This window comes from Balaenoptera ricei, chromosome 5, assembly GCF_028023285.1.
Source record: "Balaenoptera ricei isolate mBalRic1 chromosome 5, mBalRic1.hap2, whole genome shotgun sequence".
Taxonomy (NCBI): domain Eukaryota; kingdom Metazoa; phylum Chordata; class Mammalia; order Artiodactyla; family Balaenopteridae; genus Balaenoptera; species Balaenoptera ricei.
In genome coordinates this window covers 106,087,739-106,111,260 of record NC_082643.1, presented here as the reverse complement: position 1 = coordinate 106,111,260, position 23,522 = coordinate 106,087,739, and the positions used below count along the sequence as shown (strand labels likewise).

Below are 23,522 nucleotides of genomic sequence, written 5' to 3'. Positions count from 1 at the left end.
TCTCTTCCCACACTTTAAATTCCTGCTTTTATGTTCTAAATTCACCAATAAAGAGCGAACCAACAAATCTCTAGGCCCCCACCCTTAATAAAAGCAGAACCCCAGGTGAACGTCCCTCTACCTGTGACCTTGCTGTGTGGCCCCACGTGTGCTATGTGATTTCCAGGTCTTCTAAGTAATAAATGAGCATTATTAACTATAAAAAAATAATTAAAATAGTTCACTAGAACTGAATTTGGTTATCATTCAATTTATCCAATGATAATCTTAAAAAGAGGAGAAGATAAAATTGGACACAAGGGTTAATCGCCGAAATGAATTAAGAGCCTATTTAGATATATTTTTTAATCAAAAACACAACAGAAAAAAAATAGGCAAACATATAAAAAGGCAGTTTTCAGAGAGGACACATAATAATGAATAAAGACCTGAAAAAAGGGTTCATCCTTCTCAGGAATTGCTATCATGAACATTAATAAAACCCTCAAGTTCCATATCAAACCTATTTAATCAAGAAAACAGATTTAACAATGTTAACACTTTTTGGAGAGAAGTTCTTGAAGAATTGTTATACTTAAGCTGTACTGGTAGCAACAAAACTTAAGAAAAATGTTTTGGAATGCCAGTGCTTTACAAGTTATAAAGTTATAGAGACATTCAGATTCTTTATTTCAATAATCACACCATTGGAATTTATAAAGAAATAACTCAGCAGGACACAATTGATTTTAACGCCCCAAAATGTGTATACAAATTCCCCTTGGAGTCCTTAGTTGACTCCTGAAATGGGCATGAGTTGGGTGAGACTCCAAGGAGTCCAGTGAAACAAGTGAAAAATTGAAAGAGAGGAGCAGAAATTTCAGCAACTTTGCAGTGTATTCAACAACAGAGTTTGGAGTTCAAGTTAAACCCAGTAAGAGTAAGTACCAAGTCCCAGAAGCAAAGCCTAAAATCAAGACTCTAAAGATCAAAGTAAACAGATAGTAATTTATTTTCTTAGTGGAACAAAACTCACACTCTTCAGAGGAAGAAAGCAACCAAGTGGAAAACCTATAACTGAAAAATACAATATCTGAAATAAAAAGTTTATTGGACAAAATGTAGTATTCATAAAACATTCTAAAACGATAATTCTAGCTAATATTTATTGTGCCAAGGATGAGTTTAGTGCCATCCTCTACACTGTACCATCTACAATGTCTAGCATATAAAGAAAATTACTAGATATGTGAAGCAACAAGAGAACGTGTCCCATGGTCTAGAAAACAACATCCATAGAAAGAGACACACAATAAGATGCTGAAATTAGAAGAACTGTTAAAGAATATATAGGAAAAAAATGAATATACTGGACAAATAAGCACATGAAGAATTTCGGGGGAGACATGGAAAATCTGAAAAAGCAAATGAAGACCGAAGAACTGAAAAATATGTCTTAAATTTTTAAATTCATTTAATAGAAAGAGCAGACTGAACAATACAGAAGAAAGAGTCTTGAAGACACAGATCAACAGAAAGATACTCAAACTGAAGCAAAGTGAGAAAATATATTTAACATACAAATAGAAAAAAATGGAACAGACACTCCAATATTCTATGGAATGCTATCAAGTGGTCTGACATACACGTTATTGGAGTTCCATAAGGAGAGAGGGAGACAGAGAGAAGGAAAAAGAAAAAATATTGGTCCAAAGTTTTCCAAATTTTATTTAAAACATCAATCCACAATCCAAGAAGCTCTGTGTACCCTAAGCAGAATAAATACAAAGAAAATTACATCTTGATGCATAAGATGCAAGCTGTAAGAGTCAAGGATAAAGAAAAATCCTCAAAGCAACTGGAGATAAAAAGACACATTACTTACAGGAGGACAATGATTTGGATGATGGCTGACTTCTCATCAGAGTCAAGAAGATAATGGAAAGTACTAAAAAAAAAATGTCAAGCTTAGAATTTGTGTCCAATGAAAACACATTTCAAAAATGAAGGTGAAATAGAGATATTTAGTTAAATAAAACCTGAAATGATTTGTTATCAGCAAAACTGTATTACCAAAGGGGTAAAGGCAATTTTTCATGCAAAAAGGAAATGATATGAGATAAAATTTTGAATCTACAGTAAGTAATTAAGCACATTGGAAATTGTATGCATGTAGGTAAATATAAAACTTTTTTCTTAAAGACAACTGATAAGGAAAAAATAATAATGAAGTACCATGGGTTTTATATCCTACATAGAAATAAATATATTTGACAAAAAAAGGACAAAAATAGGAGAATGAAATTACACTACAGTATTATAAGAGTCTACCATTATACATGAAGTGGTATAATACTAATTCAAGGTAGACTGTGATAAACTAAGAACACATATTATAATCCCTACAGCAACTTTTAAAAAATATAAAGAGGCTTAGCTAAAAAGCCAATAGTCAAAATAAAATGGAATATTAAAATATACTAGATTTATAAAAATTCAAAAAGGGAATAAAAAAGGAGCAAAGAGCACAGGGAACAAATAAACAAAGAGCAAAGTCAGACAGAGGCAGAATTAAACCCAACCACATCAAAAAATATATTAAACATAAATGAACTAATTACTCCAACTAAAAGGCAGAGGTTTTCAGACAAAACAAAAAAAGGAAGCTCCAACTACATGCTGTTTAAAGTGATGCTTAAATTCAAAGATACAGTAAATGAAAGTGAGAAAAAGGAAAATGATTTCCCATGCACACACTAAGCATTAAAAAGCTGGCATGACTATATTAATAGCAGCCATGTAGAATTCAAAACAGCAGGGCTTCCCTGGTGGCGCAGTGGTTGAGAGTCTGCCTGCCAATGCAGGGGACACGGGTTCGAGCCCTGGTCTGGGAAGATCCCATGTGCCGCAGAGCAGCTGGGCCCGTGAGCCACAATTACTGAGCCTGCGCATCTGGAGCCTGTGCTCCGCAACAAGAGAGGCCACGATAGTGAGAGGCCCGCGCACCGCGATGAAGAGTGGCCCCCGCTTGCCACAACGAGAGAAAGCCCTCGCACAGAAACGAAGACCCAACACAGCCATAAATAAATAAATAAACAAATACTTAAAAAAAAAAACAGCATTACTTTCAGAGATAAAGAAGATGATTTCATAATGATAAAAGTGTCAATTCATCAAGAAGACAAAATAATCCTAAATGTGCATATAACTATTAACATGTTTCAAAATACATACACGCTGACAAAACTAAAAAGAATAGAAAAATTCACAAACATACATACAGATGCTGAAACTCCTCTCTCAGTAACCAGTTTTTTAAAAAAGCAGCAAAACTCATTAAGGATACAGGAAATTTGAACATCCCTAAGTGACATTTATAGAACACTACACCAATCACTACGGGATACCTATTCTTTCCAAGAGGCTATGGCAAGTTGACCAAATGCCAAGACATAAGTCTCAATAAACTCCAGAAGACTGAAAATAAACAGAACTGGGAGTGGGAGTCTGAGACAATTGAGAGAGATGAGTCTTTCTCAACTCCTGCTCCAAATTTCTCAGTGTCTTGGTATTGAAATGGTGGGTGTGAAGGGCAGGAGTACAGGACAGGAATGGAAGGACTAAAGGAAAGAGGGTAGGTGCCAAACGAAAAGTCAAGGATGACTCCAAAGTTTTGGCCTTCACCACTGGAAGAATGGAACTGTTATTTGTTAAAGTAGAGAAGATGGGAAGGATCAGATTTAGGGATGGGGTAGAAAAGCAAGAGTTCAACTGAGGGGCACTAAGAGTGAGATTCCTACCAGATATCCATGTAAAACCTTTGGGTTGGCAACTAAAAATTTAAGCCTGCAGGGCGTAAGTTGTGCCTACAGAAACAAATGATGGGGTTGTCAGCAAATAATGTACTAGCGGTTTGTTTGCTTTTTATAAATTTATTTATTTATTTATTTATTTATTTTTGGCTGCATTGGGTCTTGGTTGCTGTGCGCGAGCCTTCTCTAGTTGCAGCGAGTAGGGGCTGCTCTTTTGTTGTGGTGTGCAGGCTTCTCATTGCGGTGGCTTCTCTTGTTGCAGAGCACGGGCTCTAGGCGCGCAGGCTTCAGTAGTTGTGGCATGCGGCTTCAGTAGTTGTGGCATGCGGCCTCAGTAGTTGTGGCTCACAGGCCCTAGAGCGCAGGCTCAGTAGTTGTGGTGCACAGGCTTAGTTGCTCCGTGGCATGTGGGATCTTCCCGGACCAGGGCTTGAACCCCTGTCCCCTGCATTGGCAGGTGGATTCTTAACCACTGCACCACCAGGGAAGCCCACTAGTGGTTTTTTAAACAGCTATTTCATCTCAAACCAATATCATATTTAAGACCCTCTGCCCTATAGGCCTCAGCCAGAAATCTATATCAAAATCTAACACAGTGTTCCCATTATTTACAAACAGATAAACATTTCCAGAAAGATGGGGAGTAGGTACACCTCCCCCAGGGGCAACTCAGAAGCATAAGCCAAAACACAAACCAAATTGCCAACCTGCATACCAGGGCCTGATCTTGTGTCTTATTTGCTGGCTAAGAAAGAAAAAGAGTCATAAATTATAGCTTTGTTTCTCTCTCTACCTGTCACGTCACAGAAATTAAAGGAATTGGTAAACAGAAGCTCTGAAAGATTTATAACCTCAGTTTAAGACCAAGATACCTCAGGAAGATCAGAAACATTTGTTATGTTCTGGAAGAAATAAAATGCCAACGCAAATAACTTTCAATTGCAACTCCAAAGCAAGCACAATTCTGGTTAATGCGTGAAAGGTGTGTTCTACTAAGCTCCCTTTGATTCTCCAGGAAGACTGATGGAGAAATTGTACTCTGGAGAGGAGGGTTAAGAAACTATGTTGGAACTTATTAAATATGACATGCAGTGACTTTTCAATTTTGTTTAAAAAGTGTGCTTAAAATTAATTACATTTTAAATGGAATTTATAAACATATTATACCACCTAAGTAAACTGCAGAAAATTGTGCTGTGCCATGATTTTGCTGAATTTGATAAGCTATATTGGCTGTAAGTGGGAGCTCACTGGCATTATCCACAGGGTGAAGGGGCTAGATTCGTAAAAAAACACCTGTAGGAGTATTTGCGTTTTCCTGTACATCAATATATAGTGATACATGTAACTGTCTACACATATGCCAACATATCCAATTATGGGGATTTACAACCCTCCTCCCTTTCTTATGGATTTTTTTATACTGTCTTCCTAGCCACCAATTTCTCCCCCTGCCGACCCATCCTTCAGTCTGCAGGTATCGTGATCATTCTAAAACGGTCACTGGTCACATCACTCCCCAGGTTAAAACCATTAGTGTCGCCTCATCTTCTACTAAGAGGGCCAGCTTTGTGGGCATGCAATAATACAGAGCTCTGAGCTCAGGGCCCTACACTTGGTTGAACACTCTGGAGTTGCTGTCTTTCACCTTGGAAATGTAGCTTTGTAAGGCATTACCATGGGGCGTGCGCATGGGCAGAGGCTTTACACTCAATGTGCATGTCCCTCATTCCCATATGGCATTTGTAATGCTCCGTGAGCACAGAATTCTGGTGGATCCATGAAGTGTGGAGGTTCAGCAAAACCCAGGTAAGTGTGTTTTGTCTATACCTGAGTAAGCAGGGGCACTGACGGCCCTCAGAAACCAAGTATTGTGTCCAACTAGAACTAACTTACTCCAAATGTGAAAAGAAGCATAGGTGTCCTAAGAGTCTGCAAGGACCAAGGAACCTTGGTCATATCCTTTCCTTCCTGTGTTACTTCCCTGTGTTAGCGAATCACTGAGGCTGAAGTGATGACACAGATGGAAAGGAAAAGATGAGACAACCATAGTTCCTCTTCCCTTCCATCTCTCCTCACTCATCAGTCAGCTGAAGGTAGGCAGCGTTGGTAGAAAGCACACACATCAAGGAGGGAAATAAAAAGAGTTAATTTTCTGCAGTGTTTCCACTGTTCTGGTCAGAATGAAATATATGTGCATATATGTACCTCGATGTATGAATTGGGTAATTTCTGTGATTCTGCACGAGAGTTCAATGCTCTTGTATTTGCATTTAAAACTGGCACTGCACAATTCAGAGATGAATGGTAAAATGCTCACTGATAATTCAAAATTTTAAATGTTATTTAGCGAGATTGCTGTTAAATAGCAGATAAAAAACACCATGACAAACCAAGAGAAAGAGGCAGACCATGAAAGAAAGGAAAAAGCTTTATATCTTAGTACCTTTAACAGCATTTTTCCAATTTTGGAATGAGGGACCCCACCTTTTTATTTTGCACTGAGTCTCACAGATAACAGAGTCAGTTCTGCCAACTAAGAATAAAAATCAAATTCCTTAGCATATGGAGATGTGCATATTTGTGTCCCCCCAAAATTGTTATGGTGAAACCCTAACCCCCAATGAGATGACGGTATTTGGAGATGGGGCCTTTGAGAGATAATGAGTTTAGATGAGGTCATGAGGGTGGGGCCCCATGATGAGATTAGTGTCCTTAGAGAGAGAGTAATTACTGTCCTTAGAGAGAGAGAGATTAGCGCTCTATCCCTTTCCACCAGGTGAAGATACAAAGAGAAGACAGCTGTCTGCAAACCAGAAGAAAGGTCTCATCAGCACCTTGATCTTGGACTTCCCAGGGCCCAGAACTGTAAGAAATAAATGTCTGTTGTTCAAGCCACCCAGTCTGTGGTATTTGCTGTGGCAACCCAAGCCAACCAAGATACATAGCATGACACTCTAGGCCCTTTAATGCCTGGCTCTGGCCTAAGTCTCCAGCCCCATCTCTATGGCTTCCCTCCCCCATGCCCCCTCCCCCACCATACTCACTCCCCATTAACTCTGAACACCTCCCTGTTCCTTCCACCCATTCACCTCTGCACATGCTTCTCCCCTAGCCTTAAAGGGCCCCCCCAGCCCCACCTTCTCAGCTCTTTCCTTCCTTCCCATGTTACCCCCCCTCAATGCTTCCTGTCCCTACCTCAGGACTGACTCAGAAATTGCCTTTTCTGGGGACTTCCCTGGCGGTCCAGTGGTTAAGACTTTGCCTTCCAATGCAGGGGGTGTGGGTTCGATCCCTGGTCTGGGAGCTGCTAAGATCCCACATGCCTCGAGGCCAAAAAACCAAAACGTAAAACAGAAGCAATATTGTAACAAACTCAATAAAGCCTTTAAAAAAATGGTCTACATAAAAGAAAAATCTTAAAAAAAAAAAAGAAATTGCCTTTTCTGGAAACACTTCCCAGACCTGATTTGTGGCTTCCTCTGGAACGTCACATTGAAGTTACTACATAATGGTAAAACAAGGTGAAATCGTGTCCTAGGGCCACCATAACGAAGTACCACAAACTGGGTGGCTTAAAACAATAGACATTTATTTTCTCACAGCTCTGGAGGCTGGAAGTCCAAGACTGAGGGATCAGCAGGGGTGGTTTCTTCTGAGCAGTGAGGGAGAACGTGTTCCCTGCCTCTCTCCCAGCGTCTGGTGGATTGCCCAGTTTTCGGTGTGCCTCGGCTTGTGGTCATATCACCACACCTGTGCCTCCATGTGTGCATGGTACTCTCCCTGTGTGTGTGTCTGTCTTTGTGTTCCAATTTCCTGTTTTTATGAGATTCGGGCCCACACTAATGACTTCTTTTTAACTTAACTACATCTGTGTCCCCAAATAAGGTCACATCCTGAGGTATTGGGGGTTAGGCTTCAACACACTCATTTTGGGGGACTCAACTCAATCCACAATATGAGGCATCCAGAAGTCATTTTCTTTTTTTCCTTCAAGCACCTAAGATGATGGACATTTTCTAAAAGATGGGGGCCCGACATCTAATCCTCCCTAAAAATCCCACTCCACTCCCAAGCCCTCCATAGGGGCCGCCAAGAGATTTAGCAAAAAGACTCAAAAGTCGGCTTGATCCATGTCAGTGGCATCGACCACCAGCAAGAGGACGGCTATCCCTGATCGCTTGTTCCGCACAACTTGCCAGAGTCGGGCTTCTTGAAAATAGGCCTTGGCCTTCCTGACAGATGTGATGAGGACTCGGGCAAGGAAGCTTGTCTGAACAGGCTGTTTCCTAGGAGAATGGAAATGAGGAATCCCTCCTGACGATAGGGGTTGAAGGCAGGAGGGAGTCAGAACAACTTCCTTCTTCAGGCTGAAAGGAACAGCAGTCCTCACTTGACCTCTCTCTTTGTACATATATCATGCTGCCAGGTGTTGGGCCAAGTGCCCTCCTAAGCGCTGTCCACTGTAAGAAGCACCACCTTACTCCATTCCCATGGCAACTGTATCAGATTGCATCCCATTGTCCAGAGGAGGAAACTGAGGCTTGGGAAGGTTAAGGCACTGCTCACAGTTAGACAATATGTAGAAAAATCAGGATTTAAACCTGTGTAACCCCCAAAACCTGTCCTTTTAACCTCTGTGCATGACCTTCTTCAGTCACAAAACTTAATCTAATTTAATAAACCTTACATAGCACATATTATGCGCCAGACTATGTAGTAAGCATTTTACATATAGTAACTCATTTACTCCTCAGAACAGTTTATGAAGTAAGTACCACTGAATCCCCATTTTACAGATGAGGAAACTGAGAATCAGGGAGGAGAAGAAACTTACTTGAGGTTGCTCAGCTAGTAAGTAGCAGAGCCAGCATGGAACTCCAGGCAGTCTGACTCCACGGTCTGTGCTCTTAACCACTGTGCTGTGGACAGGGCTTCCCTGCTGGAAGATTCCAGGGTGTACCTGGCAGGGCGCCTGCTGTGTCCCAGAGATACATAAGCCCAGAGGCCAATATACTATCTCTAAGCGGGGCTAGAAACTGGAGTGTGATTGAAAGAGCATCAAGCCGCAGCTCTGATGTTGGGAACAAAGTGTGGGACTCACTTCCCTTCTGGGACCTACCCCTGCCTTCGAGCTAACATGCAAACGCCTACCCTGCAGACCCCCCAGGGTCCAACCCTGCATCCACCCAGCTGCCGCCCAGGGCTGCTGGGAGTTCAGTGATTACAAATCCACTCCAAAAATATCCACTGAGCCACTAAGCAATGAAGCCACTAAGGACCGCTAAGCAGGACCAGCTTGGTCATATTCATGGTTTAAAACTGTGATTCCAGTGGTTGGATGGAGGATGTACTGAAAGGGCAAGAGGGAGCACAGAGACCAGTCAGGAGGCAGCACAGGGGTCCCATGAGGGGCGACGTTGAATGGAGATGGTAGTGGTGAGGCTGGAAAGAAAGGGCAGATTTGGGAGATATTTGGGAGGTAAAATCAACACAGCCACGTGCCTAATTGGATTCACGGGGGTGAGGGAGATGGAAGGATCAAGGAAAACCTCAGAGATTTTGGCTCCTGCAACTGGATAGATGATGGTACTGTGCACTAAGCTCGGAAACTCTGAAAAACACATGAGTTTGATTGAGGTCATTTTGAATTTGAGGTATTAAATCTTCTGAGACATCCAAGTGGAAATATATACACAGGCACACAGACTGGGAGCCCAGAGGAGAAATGTGAATTAAGGAAATAAATTACTGAGTCATTGTTTTAGAGGAATAGGCACCAGTTATTCATGTGCTGTCTCTCAGCTCCAAATCCACTGCTTTGTGATACTGGACAGGACCCTGTGGACATTTATTTCCAGCTGGCTTCATGTTCGGCATGGCCAATAGAGGGCGCAAGAGAGACGCTGCCTGTCCAGAGTGGGAGGAAGGGACGTCCCTTTTTCTTCCAGCGTGCTGCTTTCCACGTGCTGCAGTAGGCTGGGGTGCAGGGGACCTGGTAGCCCTTATCTCAGCAGCCCTCCTGCACAAGCTGCAGCCAGCATCCTCCGGCAAGCTTCTGTGCCACCCAGTAGGATGCCTGTTCCTCTGACAACCAGGCCCTCCCAATGAGATCTGAAACAGCCTAGATGGAGAGGGAAGCCCTCTTCTAGGTTTCTGAGTTCTTTCCTTGTTAACTCACCCTCAGCCCTAGCGGGAGCAGCTGTTTTCCTGAAATTGCTACTTGTGGATCTCCTAGAGTCCTGACTCCTTTTCGAAGTTAACCTTTTGACTAGAATGACAGTCCTTTGTACTACATTTTCCCTTTTTGACATTGCTTTGGTCTCCTGACTGCACTCAGACTGGTACAGAGTGACTGAACATGTAGGGGTTGGCAAGATCACCTGGAGAGACGGCACAGAGAGCTAAGGAAGAGGTACAAGGGCTCAGTATTGAGGAATTCCAAGATTTACTGCAAGGGGGAGGAGGCTGAACTTGCAAAGAAGATGGAGAAGGAACAGCCAATGAACATCATAAAGGACTTAAAAAGGGAAATCAAAAAATAGGAGACAATATTTGCAACACATATAACTGACAAAGAAGAGTTATCTAGAATATGTAAAGAACAAATCAATCCAAAAAGGCAGACTTCTAGAAGAAAAATTAACAAAGCTATGAACAGACACTTCACAAAACTGGGAACGAAATATATAAAGAAACCTCAACCTGTTAGTGAGGAAATGCAATTTAAAACAACAATAAGATACCATGTTATGCTCATTTGATTGGCAAATATGAAAAAGTCCATAACACTAAATATTGGCAAGGAAGGAAAGGTGTGTGGTCCTACAGGGTAGCCACGAGCCACATGTGGCTTTTGAGCACTTTAAATGTAGCTAGTCCAAACTGAGACATGTTGTTACTGTAAAATACATACCCAATTTCAAAGATTTAGTATGAATAAAAGGATGTAAAATATCTCAATAATTTTGACATTGAAATTAAAATATTTTAGTTATGTTAGGGTAAATAAAGTATATTATTAAGTTCACCTAATCCTTTTTACCTTTATAATGTCACTAGTAGAAATTTCTAAATTACAAGTGTGGCTTGCATTTGGTGACTTCATCATATTTCTTTACAACAGTGCTGATGTAGAGCAATGGAGGTGTCCACACATGGCTAACCAGAGTGTAAACTGGTACAACTACTTTGTAAAACAATTTGCCATTATCTAACAAAGTTGAACATATACCTATTCTATGACCCAGCCATTTTCCTAATGGTATATGTTCTAGAGAAACTCTTGCGTATGTGTGCCAGGAGATATATACAAAATTGTTCATAGCAGCATTGTTCATAATAGTCAAAAACTAGAAAGAGTACAAATGTCCACTGTCAGTAGGAAGGATAAAATTCACGGTGCAGTCACATGATGGAACATTATACATTGATGAAAATGAAGAGAGTACAGCTATACACAGTGTGGGTGAATCTTAGAAACTCAGTCTTGAGCAAAAACTGCAAAGTACAGAAGAACACATAAAACGTGGTACCATTTTTATAAATTTCATAAAGCAATAACAATTAAACACTGTATGGTTAGGAATGAGAAAGTGTGGGAAAGGGGATGGAGTCAGGGAGAAGCCCAGGGAGCTTCAGAAGTACAGGACAGGCTCTACTCTTCAGTTGGATTATGAGTTTATGCATGAGCTCATTTTCTTATTTCCAAGAAAGAAAAGACTTACAATCATATGCTAGTTTTAAGAACCAAATGATCATGGTGACTCGACTCGAGCTATTTCACTGAAATAATGAAGCCAATGTAGTGAGTTAAGGACCAAGTTATCATGAGAAAGTGAGGACACCAAGAGAAGACTGTTTTGGGGGGAAGTATGGTTGTGAAAGTGAGGCATGTTGGGTAGTAGACCTAAGGTGACACGGGTACCAGGGAGAGCTTATTATTAAAATAGAAGGCACTATGCACAGATAAACACTGAGGAGAGGACTTCTGCTTCTGGTCGACTAGAGTGTTTCTGGTCAACCTTCCTGCTAATAAGAACTATGATAACTGTACAAACTATATATTTTAAAATCTATTTGAAGGACTCATAGAGCTATCAAAGGAGCGAGGAGCTGCAGGTTGAATATCGATGAAAAAGAAAAGCCCAAAGAGACGGGTCCAGCACTGAGATCACTCTTCCTCAAGAGGTATCTGCCAAATCTGAAAACAGCTTTCAGGAGGCTGAGAAGTCAAACAGGGTTTGGAAGCCCTCGCAGGCTTTAGGGACAGGACACATACTAAAAATCAGAGTCTACCAAAAAGGAAGAGGCTTGGTAAACTCTGCGCTTCCCGTAAGGATGCCAAAGGGCTTTGTTCCAGCAATGAGTATGAAATGGATGAGAACTGTCCTCACAGGACGTCTCATCATCTCAATCTCTGTGAGGACTGAGATCAAAAGCAATTCCTGGCGCCCCAGCTTAGACGCCTACAAAAAGCGAAAAGAAAACCTTTCTAAGGAAACATAACATCATCCAAAGCTTCAAATTATTTCTCTAAATAATGTTTCCTAAATAATGCCCAGCATGTCATTAAGAAAACAACAACCAGGTAAATGAGAAAACAAAAGATGTCTAAAAGGAAACAATTGATAATAAAAATAGAAGGTTACCAAATAATGGAGTTATCAAACATGTCTTCTAAGTAAACGTGATTTATAGGTTTAAATAATTAAAAAGCAAGTTTTGAGAATTTCAGCAGAGGTGAAAGCCATAAAAGAGAACCAAATGGTGATTCTAGAACTGAAAAGTGCAACAATGAATATTAAGAACTTGAAAGTTATACTTCATAGCAGATAGAGAGACCTGAAGTGATTACAAAAGAAATAGGGTAGAAGAAAATATTCGGACTAAAAACAAAGAGAAAGAAAAGAATTTTTTAAAATACGGAAATATTGTCAGAGCCATACGAGGCATAGTGATAAGGCCTAATATCTGTGCAATTTGAGTTTGATAATGTGAGGAGAAAGAAAATGTCAGAAGTGATATTAGAAGACAAAATAAGAATCCCGCAAAAATAACAATGCCACTCAAGCACAGATTGAAGAAGCAAGAGCCGCAGGAGGTAATGGCCAGAATGACAGACCTATGCAAACCGTAATTAAATTTCTTATTTAATTTCTGATTTAAATTTTATAGCAAAATATAAAATTCTTAAAAGCAGGAAGACAAAACATGTCAGCTGAAAAGGAGCAAAAAATAGTACTGACAATCGTCTTTTAATCAGAAACAATAAAAACCACAAGACAATAGAATCATATCTTCAAAATGCTGAAGGAAAAAGCTGCCGATACAGATTTGATATCCAGAAAAATAATAATTCATAAACAAAGTTTAAATGAAGACATTTTCAGACAAATAAAAAGTGAGACTTGTCACCAGAAGTCATACACTAAAGGGAATGCTAAAGAAAATATTTCAGGCAAAATGAAGATAATTCCAATGGAAACTTCCAAGTGAAGGAAGAAATAATGAGCAGAATATGTGAGTAAATATAATCAATGATCAAAGATTCTATCTCAAAAATCTAGAAAAAGAACAGTAAGTTAAACCAAAATGTACGTAGGAGAAAATTAAAATGAGAACATAAACCAGTAAATCATTAGCAAACAAATAATAATTAAGAAAGCCAAGGGTATTTTTAAATTTAAAAAACTGATAAACCCAAGCAAGACCAATCAAAAAATAAATTAAGGAGGGAGAAAACACAAATTACCAAAATCAGAATTAAAAAAGAATATATCATTACAGATCCTCCAAACACTGAAAAGATTAAGAAGATATTATGAACATTTGGCCAATACATGTGAAACTTAGAAATAATAACAATCCTAAACAAACTCTTACAGAGAATTTCAAGAAATGGTATACTTCCAAATTATTTTAATGAGGCCGATATAACCTTGATACAAAAAACTAATAAAGATGGGCTTCCCTGGTGGCGCAGTGGTTAAGAATCCGCCTGCCAATGCATGGGACACGGGTTCAAGCCCTGGTCCGGGAAGATCCCTCATGCCGCGGAGCAACTAAGCCCATGCGCCACAACTACTGAGCCTGCGCTCTAGAGCCCGTGAGCCACAACTACTGAAGCCCGTATGCCTAGAGCCCGTGCTCCGCAACAAGTCACCACGATGAGACGCCCGCGCACCGCAACAAAGAGTAGCCCCTGCTCGCCACAACTAGAGAAAGCCCACGTGCAGCAACAAAGACACAACACAGCCAAAAATAATAAATTTATTTTTAAAAGAACTAATAAAGACATTAAGGGGGTGGGGGAGGGAAGTACTGGGAGTTTGGGTTTAGCAGCTGCAAACTATTTTATATAGAATGGATAAACAACAAGGTCCTACTGTAGAGCACAGGGAACTATATTCAGTATCCTGTGATAAACCATAATGTAAACGAATGTGAAAAAGAATAAATATATATAACTGAGTCACTTTGCCGTACAGCAGAAATTAACACATTGTAAATCAACTATACTTCAATAAAATTTTTTTTACAAGTGTGCCCTTTCTTGCTCTTCTCTGGAAGAGTCTGCGGAAGATTATCATTATTATTATTTCTAACATTTGGAAGAATTCACCTATGAAGACATCTGGGCCTAGACTTCCCTTTACAAGAAAATTTTTACTACAGGTTCAATTCCTTAATAGATATAGAATTATTCTAATATTTAAATTCTCCTTGTATTATTTTTGCTAAGTTGTGTTTTCCAAAGTAGTTATTTTATCCAAATTTCAAATATATTGGCATACTGTTCATAATATCCTCTTATGAAAAATTTATAAACAAAATATTACCAAATCAAATCTAATAACATATCACATCATGAGAAAGTGGGTTTTACGCCAAGAATGAAAGGTTGATTTATTATTTAAGAATACTCTAAAAATTTGATTCTTCACCCAGTCAGATAAAGAAAAAGGAGAAAAACCACATATTATCTCAACAGATGGAGAAAAAGCATTTACTTAAATTCAACCCTCATTGATAATAAAACCTCCCAGCAAATCAGGATAGAAGGAAAATAACATGATAAAGGGTATCTACAATAACAATACAGCTAACATAATAATTAACTGTAAAATAGTGAATGCTCTCTACCTGAGGGAGAGCTGGTTTTGGTAAGTGTGCCAATCAGGACAGGCTGTGTTATGCTACAGTAACAAGCAGCCCCAAATCTCAGTGCCTTCAAAAAGCAGAAGTGTCTGTCTCACTGATGCCATGTCCCAGGTCAGGTGGGCTGGTAGTCAGTGTGGCCTCCGTTCCACATTGCACTCACTTTGGGAACCAGGCTGAAGTAAGTTCCACCATCCAGAACATCGTGGTTGCCTAGAGTTAGAGACATACGAAGTGACACCTAGTTCGTCAATACTTTTTCCAAGATGTGACACACATTGCCTCTGCTCACATTGACCAAAGCAAGTCACATGTTCCCACAGAACTGCAACTGGACAAGGAAGGACAATTCTTTGCATGGAAATAAACAGGGACGGGATATGGGTGAACAGTGGTAAAGCCCCACATTGAGAGAATGGGGCCTATTTATATTACTGACTTCACAGATGGAAACAGGAACCAGAGGCCAGACTCCTCAATGAATAAGGACACTCCAAGAAGGTCAGAAAAACCAAGGACTGAAAGGAGTTAGATTGAGGATCAGTAACAATATTGGTCTTCACTTTTTCCTTGGTTGGCTCTGGCTAATAAGCCTGATTTTCTCTTCTTGGTAGTTCTGGTGCACAATTCTCCCCTGGTATCCTAAACTGTTTGTCCCCATTGTCGTCTGCAGGAGAATATCCCTTTAGGGTGTCAGGACTCTCACTGCTCTTTGTAGAACAGTTTTTCCATCTCTGTCTGTAATAGCTCAGAGACCAGATTTTAGATAACTGAGTATTGCTAAGAATATTTTGTTCCTACCAATTCTCTCAGGAGAATGCCTAAGCTCAGTGCTAGCTTATGCTGATTGATCCTTCTAAAATAGTGATACTTCTTCCCTCAAGGCATTTAAACCCTTCCCTCAAGACTAATCATAAATCCTGTCGCCAGCCTAACACCCTATCCACTCCAGCTCATATCGTGAGAGCCATCTCCCCTCTCCACCCTTTTGCTATCCCATAAAAGAGGGATTTTTGTCTTACCCAGAAAGCACTAGGGGAAAGATCTGCCTTCTCTCTCCATGGGAAGAGAAGTGATAGCCCAAATCATGACACACATGAGTCCGATATCCATTGATCATTACAGGTTGCCATTTTTTGGAAATTTCTTGGGTTTCTCTGTGACTGGGAACCACGGTCCCAGAGCCCACCTTACAGACTCAATTCTCTGCCCAAGCAAGTCTCAAGCTTGAAATTAAGGGACAAGAATAGAAAGGTCATTCTGGACTCAAATCCAAGTCGGTTCTCCAAACCAACTTTATTAATAATACACCTGAAATTTCTTCGTTTGTTTCTCAACAGCTTCTGAACTCAGAAGAATATAAGAAATTGGCCGCCAATAAGTTATTACTTTCATCTCTCATTCAACAAAGAGCTGCCATAGGCCTTCACTGGCCCCATTCTAGGCCTTGCAGACACCAAGGTGAAAAGGAAAGAATTGCTGCTCTTCAGTAAGTCACAGTCTAGTGCAGAAGTGGATATGCAACAAAATAAACAAGGAATGTTCCATGTTTCAAGGAACACAAAAATAATACTCACTGGAGTAGATGCTTCTGTTTGTTTTTACCTGCCTGACCCAGGGTCCACTTCTCTTCTTCTGTTGATACTCCAATATTCCTTGAGAATATTCTTCACATATCTTCTTAGTCCCAATGCCTCAAGGGGAACCAACGCCACCTCCTGAATCCAAGGGTGGGCATGAGATCCAGCCCGGCCAGTTAGAGCCTCAGACTCCCTGGTCACTATCATTGGTGCAAGAATGGCCCAAGACCTCATGAGAACCCATCGTAACTAACCCTGGAATGTTCTCTGCAACGATGGTGAAAAAGATACTCCCTTTTCCACACTTGGAGTTGGGAGGCTGTGAGCCTGGGGGTGGTAAGGGCCTCATGACGAGAGAGCCTGCTTGGAGCCACACAGAGGAGAGAATCCAAGGAGGAAGATTTCTCATGATAGTATTCAGGAACTTGGTTCCAGCCACAGCTGATGAGACTTACACCTCCATTCATCCATTTATTGATTTGTCCATCAAAAATTTATTGAGCATCTATTATGTTCCAGGTGTTTTAGGGCTTGGGGACACAGCAGTGAATCAATCACACCACATCCCTACTTTAAGGAGCTTGTAACTCCTTAGGAAGAGACCAATGCACGAAAAATGATGCCCATGTTAACAGGATCACTCTGGCTGCTGCATGGAGGTGCCAAGAAGAGGGGAAGGGAAAAAGTAAGCAGACCAGTTAAGGAAGTTATTGTAATAACCTAAGCAAGAGAGGTGACGCTGGCTTGGACCAGAATGGAAGTGATGAGAAGTGGCCAGAGCCAATTAATTCCCTTCAAAGGAACTCATGTTGCTTTTCTGTCACTTGCAGCTGAAGGAGGCTGGCATGCTCTATTCCATCTACTTTCAGGTGCCATCCACATTAAATGCACTATTACTTTATGTGCCACCAAGAAGGAGGAAATGCTGCCAATTAACCTATGATGTGATTCTTTCGCATCCCTTAAAAGAGTTCCTTTAGACCTTTCATATATCATGTTAGTACGAACAACTGTGACCATGTACAAACAATAAAATTACATCACAAGTACCACCATGACCAGCAGTGATCATAAAGCACATCCCAATTTCAGAAATGTCAAAACATGGGAAAGTGTGTACGTTATAGTCAATGAAATCCATTAGTGTGTATACTTATGTCTGACTTTATAGAGATGATTAATACATGGTTTATCCTTATGAAGTCCATATTTATTTTCTAGGAGGGTTGAAAGGTATAAATGCATCCTACAATTCATTTCTACTTAACCATCTCAGACTGATTTATGGTAATTTTCTTAATCCCCCATGTACAAGACAAATCAAAATGAACTTTCAAGTGAGGTGTAGATCTTAAAATCTAAGCTTTACATTCTAGACTCCTGCATTAGACACACACATGCCTGATACACATATGGACACCAAGCCCATAAGCCCACATCCCTTACATGGACTCTCTCCAGCCTCTACTTCTGTACGTACTCTATATATAAAGAACAAAGTGCAGTCAAAGCAATTCCAAACTTTCTCAGAATATGTTTGGTTTCCACCTTTTGCACAAGCCACAACTGGTACGAGCATGAAAAGCAATGTATAACATAAGTGAGCTTGCCCCAAGTTCAAAAAAGTTGAGACAAAGTTGGAAGTGAATCCTGCCCCATTAAGAAATTTCAGCCACTTTGTGAATCACAATGACAGGGACACCCCAGGTTCAAAAGACCATCTCCAAGTAAAGCATGATTGCAACTTTAGGGAGTGATTTTTTAAATTGCCTTTGTTATCTGACTGTGCCCAGAGTTAAACAACTTTTGTTGTATATTTATGTTAACCAAGAAGATGCTTTCATGTTCTACGCTGCATGTGAAGTTACCTGGCCCAACAATAATATAGAAGTTACATTTCTTTTTAAATGTCCCTTTAACTCCTAACAATCTAAAATGAGAATACCCAGAGCTGTTTACAAGGTTGTGAAACTGATACCCTCAAATGTGGGTACAGGCCATAAATTGATACAACATTGATATTAAAAAAAAAAACCTTTTGGAAACATAATTTAAGAACATGTTTCTGGAGTCCTAGAAGTTATTCAATCCTTTCGATCCAATAATCTCACTCACTGCACCTCATTTTAAGGAATTCACTTAAAAGAAGAAAAATGCTTTACGTATAAAATTTTCAGGCAACTTACTTATAAAGATGACACACTGAAAACAGCCTGCATGTCTAACAACAAGAAAACATTTAAGTAAGTTACAATAGTTCCATCAGATGGAATATCCTAGCCCATTCAAATATTAATTTTGAAGACATTATAGCAACATAAACTACTTAAAACATGATGCTAAGAGAAAAAGCAGAAATCATTTTGTGTGGCAAGTGTACCCTTATGTAAAAATGTCTAGACATAGATTAGGACGGTAAAGGAAAAAAAACTTAAAAACAATTTTGACACGAATTTGGAAAGGGAGATGATTTTGCTTTCATTCCCAGAACTTGCATTATGATATGACAGCTCAACAAAATGTTTTTTGAAGATGGTAGCTGATTATTGTAAATGATCAAGTGCTGTCAGGATGCACTGTTACTATCTTCCTATAGACGTTTGCATAAAGAGACCTCTATCACAGCCTCACCTGTGTGCTAGTCTCATTCTGCGTTGGTCCTACATATCTATGAGGGATGAATTTTCCTGTAGGTCCTCAGGGGTGGTACAGGAAACAGTGTTAGGTACCAGACTCTGGAGTTAAACAGGCCTGGGTGTTTAACTCATGAGTCCCAGCTCATCCATACACAGGCCATGGGACCCTGGGCAGTTTTCCGGAGGTCCTCTGTAAACTCTCTAGTAAAATGCAGATTCTGAGACCTCCCTGGCTGAGTTGTGATAATGATTCCCAATTAGGTATGAAAAGGAGTCCACACAATGCATCACTAAGTTACAGTTTTTAATACTATCTGGATGCAAGTTAAATGTTTGCCATCAGAATGTAGACAGTTATGGTACAATTACACAATGGCAAATTTTCAGCTATAGTTTAGCTTTAAATTACTTACAGATCAGATTCGTTCTGGTTGCGTAGGTATCTGCATCTTCAACCACTCAGCAGCTCTGGTCTGGGAGAGCATGTTCGGTCACCGGACCATGTCCCTGCCCTGCTTAAAATCCTTCCATGACTACAGATGTCCATAAGGTCAATTCCAAATACATGGCCACTGGGCCCTTTAAGGCCAGCCCAGCACTCAGGGTTCATCTCCTGTAGCTTCCAGCCTCACACACCACATTGCAGGAGTACTAAAGTCCCCACAACCTCCCCAAAGAGCCATGTTTATTCTTTACCATCTGTCTTTGCACATTCTGTTCCCTCCCTCTGAAACACCTTTCCCTTAACTACCAACCTCTCCTTCCTGGGAACTTCTATCATTTCTGCAAGACTTAGTCTAAGAGGAAGTCTTCTCTGATCCCTCCTCTCTGCCCCAGGGTTAGGGCACCTCCTGTGGGATACCACAGTCCCCTGAGCTCTCTTACATTGTCCTGGCTGTTTATCTGCTCTGCCAGCTCCCTGAGGGTTAGAACTTTGCCTTCATCTTCTCCATATTCCTGCTGCCCAGCACAGGGGTGGGTGCAGAAAAGACGACCAGTACCTGCCTATGAAATAAGCGAATCAATTGGCGGCAAATAACAGTGTGTTACTTGCACAGGTATTGAGACATATGCTGGCAAAATCAAACAAGTTAATGTTTCACTGAGCTGGAAGCCAGCAAAATGAGGAGAGTCCTAACCTTGTATTTCAACCAGGCAGCTGACCTTGAGCCCGACCACTTTTGGAATGAGGAACAACAGCAGGAAAATCAAAAGGTTGGCTATGCCAGATATAACTATTTTGCCAATAGATATTTAAAGCATATTTTCTGGGATAAAGGATAGAGACAGTTGTCGATATAAGGGAAGCAAATTTCCTCTGCAAATAAAAGAGAAAGACACTAAAAAATTACCTAAAGCGTGACCTTTGACCCAGGCTAGTACCACGAACCTCTAAAATTGGGAGTGATGCATAAGTTTGTGCTTTCTTCTGGGAAAGTAGTCCATGGCTTTCATCAAAGGATCCTGTTATGGGACGAAATGTGTCCCCTCCAAACTTCAGATGCTGAAGCTCTAGCTTCCAACATGACTATGTTTGGAGAGAGGGCTTTTAAGGAGATAATTAGCATTCAGTGAGGTCATAAGGGTGAGGCCCTAACCCTGTGGGACAGGCGTTCTTATAAGAAGAGGAAGAGCCACCAGAGATCTCTCTCTATCTCCTTGAGCACACAGGTCATGTGAGGACCCAAAGAAAAGGAGGCTGTCTGCAAGCCAGGGAGAGAGCCCTCACCAGAAACCAACCCTGAAGGCACCTTGATCTTGGACTTCCAGCCTCCATAACAGTGAGAAAATAAATTTCAGTTGTTTAAGCCACCACCAACACCAAATTCTTTTGTTTAAGCATCTGGGGTATCTTGTGAATGCTTTCTTTTTTTTTTTTTTTGTGGCCATGTCACGCAGCTTATGGGAGTTTAGTTCCCTGACCAGGGATTGAACCCAGGCCCTCGGCAGTGAGGGTGCAGAGTCCTAACCACTGGACCACCAGGGAGTTCCACATCTGGGGTATCTTGTTATAGCAGGCTGAGCAGACTAATATAGGTCCGTTCCCCAAAATAGACAGGAAACCTTTGACTGATTGAGAACAGAAAGTTTTTGGCCCAAGTCATCCTCTCCATCTGTCCATGAGTGTATCTTCTCATAGGGTCTGAGCACCCCTGAATGTAACCTCACAGGACAGAAGTTCTCCCAAAGGGACAGGCCTGCCCCACATCCACCCCAAGCAGGATGTGTCCCTAGCAGAGCACATATTTAAATACTGATTTAAGTGTCAAGATCACTTTGACTTTCATAGAGCAATTCAGGGTCATTATGAACTTGACTGGGGAAGAGTTCAGCTACATGGTGTCCAAATGCTTCCTGGGATACACAAGAGCCTCCCCCACCCACCTGGCTACCTCTTGTCTGTCCACTCCTGGCTCCCTATCTACCTGTGCTCCAGACTAAACAACCAGGAAGGGCTTAGCCTTCTTTGGGTCTCCAAGCCCCTGCACTGGTCCCACTCACTGCCCTTATCACCATGCATGGTCCTCAGTGCCACTAGACTAGGAACTCCTTTAAGAAAGGACCAAATGGGCCTGACTCAATTACATTGACTGTATTCAGGTATTCTTTTCAGAGGGACTGCCAGGGTGAGCGTGTGACTACCACCCACAGCCTTGGTAGACTTAGAGATCATGACTGATGCCCACAAGCCTATTCCTGGGCACAAGAAGCACTGCCTCCAGGGCAGACTGTCCAGCCTCAAAGCCAGCTCTGACTAAGACACAACTCTTTCTTCAACTGTAAAATGGAACAACAAAAGTACCCACCTCATACGGTTGCCATGAGGCCTGAGTGAGGACATGTAAAGCCCCAGAACACTAGCTGGCACCGGGACTATGCTCAGTAGACCTGGCTGTCATTTGGGGGCACAGTGAAGACTGGAGAAACCAGTGCAATAGGAAACCGAGCTTTCAGAGGCAAAGTTAACACATAAACAACACTGTGCAGAGCTCTGTAACCGATTATATTTACAAGGCACTTCTCACATGAATTACCAGTGGTTATAAGCTTCAAACGACCCCCTAAGGTAGTAAGCAATTTCATAAGTCTCTTCTCCTAGGTGAAGAAACAAAGGTTTCAGAGAGGTTAAGGAAGTTGCCCACAGACACACAGCGCTGGAAAAGGGGTTCTGCTATTCCAAATACGAAGCTCTACTGATCTGAGCCACAAGAACCCAGTTCTGGAGTTTAGATGAGGTTTGGACCGCCTACACCACTCCTCCACCGGGGAGGCTGCCAACAGCGGGATGCCTTCCGCCCAGACACAGAGTTTAATCAAGAAAAGTTTCCCTAAGCTGTCCTGGGCGAATGAGGGGGGTAGCATGGAACCTGCCCGTGCACAAGACCAAATGCGTAGTACACACACACACACACACACACACACACACACAACGCCTCCTTCAGCCTCGGGCTCTAAAGGAGACCTCGGCTTCCCCGGAGCCCAAGCAACATCCAGACTCGCCTCCGAAGTCAACTCATCCCTCCTGCTCCCCCAAGGGAAGCCTTCGGGTTCACTCTCCTCTCGGAATCCCCCGCCCGGGCTCGCGCTCGGCACCATCCCGGCCCCTGAGGGGCACCGACGCGAGGAGTTGTAGCCTCGGTAGAAGCCCCTAGCCCGGCACGGGCCGGGTACAGAGCCGGCGCTCAGCCAAGGGTGCTGGAAGGAGGGATGCCCGGCCGATGCCCGAGGGGGCGGCGCGGGGCAGGCGCCCCTCGCCCTCTTACCTTCCTCATTCTCGTCAAACACCGGGGGCTTGTGGGAGTGGTTCCCGCCCATATTCCGCCGCGGCGCCTGCCGCAGCTGCCGCTACTACATGCCCGGCCGCCGGGGTGCCGGTGCGGAATGTGCTGCGAGCGCCCAGCCCAGGCTGCAGCCGCGCGCCGAGCCGGAGGGGGCCGAGCGCCGCGCAGCGGCGGGAACCGCGCCCCCTCCTCCCGGGCGTCCCCGTGGCGGCGCTCTCCCGCCTCGCCCGCCGCTCCCTGGCCACGCTAGCTCTTACGGCGCGCCCCTCGCCCGCGCCCGCCCTGGAACGCTGGAGCTCGCGGCGCGGGGGCCGCCGAGGCGCGCTCCACGCGGGAGACCGGAGGCGGCGCGGGAAGAGGAGGAGGAGCAGGAGGGGAAGGAGGGAATGGGCGGGGGCTGCGCAGAGGGGGCGAGCGGGCGAGCGCAGCCCTAGGGGCGGCCTGAAGGAGAAGGCGCGGCGGGCACAGCGGGCGAACGCAGCCCTAGGGGCTGCCTGGAGGAGAGGGCACGGGCCGCCGCCTCCCCGCTGCACCCACCGGAGCTGAGCGCATTGTCGTCCCGGAGGAGTCGGG

The 23,522-nt window shown here is 42.4% G+C and overlaps 1 protein-coding gene and 1 non-coding gene across 3 annotated transcripts in view; both read right to left on the bottom strand.

Moving 5' to 3' along the window:
- STK32B (serine/threonine kinase 32B) overlaps positions 1–23,274 on the bottom strand; it is a 339,814-nt gene extending 316,540 nt beyond the window's left edge. Inside the window, exon 1 of one of the 2 annotated variants that reach the window (XM_059923343.1) lies at positions 22,932–23,274. In XM_059923343.1, coding sequence (XP_059779326.1) covers positions 22,932–22,983 — 52 coding nt within the window. In that variant the 5' untranslated portion in view covers positions 22,984–23,274. Of the gene's footprint in view, positions 1–19,580; positions 20,147–22,931 lie in introns of those variants that run through there. The other variant, XM_059923344.1, reaches the window with a different exon arrangement.
- On the bottom strand, positions 21,082–21,154 carry TRNAE-CUC (transfer RNA glutamic acid (anticodon CUC)). The gene has a single exon. It is a non-coding gene; the product is annotated as a tRNA-Glu (tRNA).
- Positions 23,275–23,522: the final 248 nt, after the last annotated feature.